General features: G+C 39.8%; 1 protein-coding gene across 1 annotated transcript in view; it reads right to left on the minus strand.

The window, feature by feature from the left end:
* Positions 1-5453: 5453 nt before the first annotated feature.
* The window catches only part of LOC104618916 (deleted in malignant brain tumors 1 protein-like), a gene marked incomplete at its 5' end in the record, with an annotated part of 24272 nt that continues 23627 nt past the window's right edge, over positions 5454-6098 (minus strand). Inside the window, one exon of the mRNA XM_010284639.1 lies at positions 5454-5739. Coding sequence (XP_010282941.1) covers positions 5454-5739 — 286 coding nt within the window. The remainder of the gene's footprint in view (positions 5740-6098) is intronic.

The following is a 6098-nucleotide window of genomic DNA, read 5'->3' on the forward strand; positions in this document are numbered from 1 at the left end:
TGCTTCAGAAACACCTCAACATCCCTGGCTGAACTTCTGTATAAACCTTTGTAACCAGGTAACTTTGGCAAACAGGAACCTTCAAATCAAGGTCCTTCTGTGCTAACAACTGGTCAGGCACAGAAGAAAAGTCCGTCTTTGTACAGAGTGCCTAATTTTACTCAGTGCCTAAATTAAAGAGCAACAAACAGAACTGTTGCAGGAGAAAAGGCAAAGAATAACAAGATCTTGACATGTACTGGGAAGTTATCCGCATGGCAGGAGCAGGGATGAGCAGGAGGGAAAAGAAGAAACACAAATTAAAAAGTTGTATGGAAAAAACACAAGGCACTTTCATCCCCATCTTAGTAGACGGGTTTCAGCCTCCAAGGCTACCAGGTAATGCTCATCTGACTGCAACTGTTCAAAACCCACATTTTGTCTATTCTATTTAGTCACTATTTAGTCACACCCACAGAAAACTTCCTTAGACTCAACAAGTTTACATGACTATGTCTGAGGACAAAATACAGCTCTCAGTCTTCGTACAGAAAGAGAAGGAAAAAGAGAAACCATCTCTCTGAAATTATAGTTTTTGAAAAATGAAAAAAAATGCAAGGAAAGAAGATGACAGTCATTCAAACTTGACAAGCTCTTTAGAAGAGCATCAGTCCAATTAATTTCTACATTACAGCCTGTGACTAATTCACTTATTTCAGAAAGAAGAAGGAAAAGTCTGCTTGGATGGGTACCAGGTGATTCAGGGCAAAAGAGGTGATCCAAGTGATATTCTAGGAAATGAAAACAAATGTCACTCTCCATGACCCAGCTGGGTCACTGATGAGTTTCCTCAGCTAGGTGCGATTTCGTTAAATATGTTTTTTGTGTCATAGTTCTGAACCTGAGATAGAAAATCTCCTAAAATACACAAGCTGCTGTGAGAATTTTAATGTCTCCTTAGTTTTTCCCAGCTAGATATAAACTGCCAAAACAAATAAAAATTAAATTTAAACCCCCTATGAAAATAAAAACAAACTATCAAAATAAAGAAAAAAACATTAAAGAAAATCTCTTGTAACATAAGGCATTTAACAGAACTTATGTGAAAAATTGTGCTTGGGTTCAGGGATGCTGGACAGCAAAGAACTGCAATTCTTTTTATCTTGAACTTGTCACAAACAAAGAACAGTGGTGGGTCAGTCTCAAGAATTGCCTTTGCTGTTTCCGTTGAGTTTATTAAGCATGGTGGACAACCCAGCAACCCAGCTGCAGTGGCTGGCTGCCCGATCTCCCATTCAACATAGAGTCTAGTGCATTCCTGTTAAAAAAGCTTGCTCATAGTTGGTGAATCTGATGGAAACATTAAAAAAAAATCATCAGTCAAATGAAAGATCTCCAGATCTTCAGATTTCTCCAGATTCATGTAGTTATTTAATTGGAATTTGGTGCAAGAGTTCAGTCTCAGGCATTAAAAGACACCTAAGTCAGAACTGTGAGCAGAAGTTTATGCTTAGTTGCTTAATTCAGCTATTCATGTCAATGAATATCTGTGGGTTTCTATAGCAAGGCATGTAAAGAAAGTAATAAAAACAATAAAAATTCTGTTTCTTACCCACAACCTGCAAAGCCAAATTACCTGCTTTTTTCAGTCTCAGTCTAGAGAAGATGGGGATTTGTTATTAACAACTGGAAAATGAATCTACTTGTGAGCTATGGGATCCAGAAAGAAAACAATGTTTATTTATACCCAATTATAAATATTTTTTAGTATGTTCCTGGGAAGGAGGACTACCGAGTTGAATTATCTGCTTCATACTCCAAAATTAGAATAGAAAGATAAACAGGACACCAAAGCACAGGAAATTCAGCATACAAACAAGCAAACAAGAACTTTGTTTCTGAGCTTTGCGTTAACCCCAATGCTGGCAAAATAAGTTGCATGATAACATTGGGAACAGCGTAATGGCAGGAACTCATACAGTCTTTTTACCAAAAAAATCACAGAATCACAGAATCATTAAGGTTGGAAAAAACCTTTAAGATCATCAAGTCCAACCATCAACTCAACACCACCATGACCACTACACTATATCCTGAAGTGTCACGTCCACACGTTTTTTGAACACTTCCAGTAATGTTGACTCCACCACCTCCCTGGGCAGCCTGTTCCAATGCTTGATCACTCTTTCAGTAAAGACATTTTTCCTAATATCCAATCTAAACCTCCCCTGGGACAACTTGAGGCCATTTCCTCTTGTCCTATCACTAGTTACTTCAGAGAAGAGACCAACACTCACCTCAGATAAGGTCTCCCCTCAGCCTCCTCTTCTCCAGACTAAACAACCCCAGCTCCCTCATGTATCTATGTATGTGTATGTATTTGAAATAAAATTGCTATGGATCCATTGTCTTTCCATGAAAATAACCTTCTCAAGTGCTACTTCAGAGGAGTTGTTCAGGAATGTGCAGTTTCATTAGAGTTATCATGAACACTTGCAGCTACATCGTCTGGATATACGTGGTGTAATCCAGTCATTATCCCCTTCCAACACAGCTCACACTACATAGGTTGACACTTGCAAGGGATTTTAGCATGATGTTGCAAACAACATATTTAGTTGGTGTTGAGATTGTTGGTTGAGTACATACCACCGAGTGAACAAGTATATGCTATATGGTTGAGTAGTGACAGACACACTAGGAAGAAATTAAATAACCTAATACCAAAATCAGACAGTTATTCAAAGCAAAAACCTGCCAAGTTATCACTGGTGTGTCTTCTCTGAGGGTGGAGGAGGTGACATCAACAAGCTTGATTGCAGCCTCCAGAAAGCTCATTTAAAAAGAGGAAAGGCAGTGGCCTCCACACGCTCCTGGTTCTTGACACCCTTGCGTTTGCAGGCACCCACTTCACTGTGTGGTTGGCCTAACACCGATCCCACACAAAATGAATAAACAAGAAAACAAAAACAAATAAAAAACAAAAGGCCAAATAAACAATTTAATTTACATTTTGGGTTTAGATTCTCTGTGTTTTCAAGTAGGACATGAAAGGAAAAAATCCCAGACCTTGCTTTTCATGTTTTTATGCACCATTGGTAAATGTTTATGTGGGATTTGGCTGTTTGTATTTCCAGCATATTTCATCCTGATTTATGAATGTGACAACACACTCTGAACAACTGGGTAAGTCCTGAGAAGACAAACTCCTCACAATCACAAAGCACACAACCATGGGAAAAAAAAGAACTTAAATAATTTTGTTGTGATCAGCAACCAAAAGTATTGAAAATTGAACAAAACTCTTCCTTCTCAAGAGAAGACATGAAACGTCTTTCAACATTTGAAATGACGTTTTGGTGAGACCTGAGATGTCTTCTGACTTACATTTGATCTCTTGGATGAGATTTAGTTTTGCCTGGTTTAGGATGTGTGTCAATGGGAAGCCTTTAGATCAGGTTGTGTGGTTCAGCCTTAAATAATGCTAACAAAACACCTTTAACAGCTCAGTATCTTTTGAATTTGGATTTACTTAATCTCGAGAAGTGAAAAGTTAGTGAAAAAAACATCAATCATCAAATAGGTAAAATGCACCTAAAAAGATAGGGGAGAAAATGACTCCCCATTGCCAGGAGGGACAGGGCAAGAACTAATGGGCTCCTGTCACCTTCCCTGAGGTCTTCACCTTTGGTCATGCTGTGGGAACAGCAGCAGATGCAGGGCCTGCTTGGATGGGAGAGGATGCTCAGGGACTCAGTCAGCCATCTGCTTTGGAGGGAACACAAGGATGGGGGAAATGCAGATAGACAGGTCCTTAGGAGTTCCCTGAACAACGTGGGTCATTTTGCTTTTGTGTGTGACACCCAGGAGAAAGTAATGGAAACCAAAAGAAAAGGCATTTCTGCATCAAGAGGCAGAAATCTGGCTTCCTAGGGCCAGATATTTTCTGTAAAGTTGCATGTGTGGAAAGAAAAAGAATTAGCTCATTCCTTTTGAAGCCTACATTAAGATATTTAGAAATTCCCTATGTAATATTTCAGAAGCAGGGGCTCAGTCCGTCACTTGGCAAATTTTTAGTCCAACACACCACACTCTTCAACACAGTAAGACATTAATTTGTATTTTAATCACAGAGACATTAATTTGAAAGACAAAATAGAATTACTGCCTTGTAAACATTCTTTCCTTTGATTCTAAATTACACTCCTCATGTACCATATTACTTTAGCGTGGAAATCTCTGCATTTTATAAATAAGCACAGATCCATTATTGTTTCAGTGAGAAATTTAGCACTAAAAACAATACTCAAAATAATTAGAATATTGTATAGCTACAGTTCCAGATGCCAGGTTAAGATCAATTTTTACATTTCCTTTCCAGACATGACCTATTACTTCTCCCCAAATTAAATCTTCCTCCCTTTTAATAAACCTTAAAATATTTACTGATGCCTCACTCATATTTTCTCTCCAGCTCACAAAGTTTCGAGGCATTAGATAAATGGTCTTAGAAAGATGTGAGAAGAGAATTAGAGAGGAGGAAAACGGTATAATGATTGCACCAAACAACTCGTGACATGAATGTTGAAATTATTGCTTAATCATTTATGAAGTGCTAGGATTACAATAAAGTGTTGCAACAGGCTAGGAGTCATTGTAGATAAAGATACCACAGCTTCTTACAAATGGCACATATGTGACTGTCATCAGTGAAGCATTTTGGCAGCTCACGATATGTGACGTTTGCCCTGTCGTCATTCAGGGGACGATGCTGACCTTCGATCTCACATTATCGCAGGCGAAAGCGGTTTCTTCAGCGCAGGTCTCGCAAGAAAACCGGCAAGAACAAAACTGCCAACTGCCAGGATGGCGACAGCAGCAGCGAGCGGCGTGAGGGTGTTACCGGCAGCGGGAACCGCCTGGGGAGGAGGCACAGTAGAGCCCAGCCCTGCAAGTGAAGGCAGGGAGGGTTTGATCTCAGTATGTTGGTAAAAGGGATGGATCCCAGATCAGTCAGAAATAAGGTAACTTCTTACAGATTCATTGCTTTAAACTGTTTGAACGGGCTTTACATTAGCAGAGATGAAAACTCACTAAGCAAACTCCACAAGCAGAAGACAACTGAGGGAATCAAAGGTTTCTCAAAAAGGCCCAGAGTTTGCTCCCAGCTGGCCACCACATTACACAAGCAGATTGGAGCTAATTAGTTCAATGGAGTTATAGCATTAAAAGGTGTTACACGCTACCTCTCCTTCGGGCCAGCCAAAGCAGTTATACTTTTTATACATGCAGGTGAAAGCAGGGAGTTTGCAAGGCGCTGAAAGAAGAGGAGATTTATTGACGTTTGGGTCAGCCAAACAACCCCTTCCTTTTTATGGCGAAGTTAGCAAAAGCAGATTTCAGTGACAGACGTCAGAAACGCAGAGCTATGACTTTTCTTGAAGCCTGAAGTAGTCTTAGGGCAAATACGAAATTCATTTCGCTTTACCAATATTCCTACTCTGAGCACCCCCTTCTCGAAGCTGAAGTGGTCCGACAACCACATTCACTCGTTCCTCGGCAGAACTTGCATCTCTCTTGGACCTAGTAATACAGCCCTGGTAGCAGCGGGAGGAATAGTCACCAAGCCTGCACACCACCAGCTCACACTGCAGGTAGACCAACGTATGGTGGCTAATGAACTCAAAGGCATTAAATTTGAACCGAGCAAAGTGGCTGTAGGGGGAGTAGTACATGGCATAGGAAGAATCTCTGACGCATCTAGAAAGAAACGAAAAAGAGAGTTGGTGTTCATGGATACACACATGTACATTCCTGCAAAAATACAATAGATTAAAACAAGACTCTAACAACGTAGCCAGGTACTAAGAACACGGTGGGATAAAAATGCAACTTTTACAGTGTAGTATAGACTTGTAAAATATAAACTTATTTAAGTCCTATGGAATAGCTAGGGCATTGACAACTCTGTTCTTTTCCAAGGGAAGATTATAAATGGTGAAGAGGAGAGAACAGACTCTTACTAATGTCTGTGCTATACAAGGCATAAAAAAATGAGTCTAATGCTTGACCTGGTTTTACTAAAATATTTAACACCTAGGATGATAGATTCCTGCTGG

This window comes from Phaethon lepturus, unplaced genomic scaffold, assembly GCF_000687285.1.
Source record: "Phaethon lepturus isolate BGI_N335 unplaced genomic scaffold, ASM68728v1 scaffold30313, whole genome shotgun sequence".
Lineage (NCBI taxonomy): Eukaryota > Metazoa > Chordata > Aves > Phaethontiformes > Phaethontidae > Phaethon > Phaethon lepturus.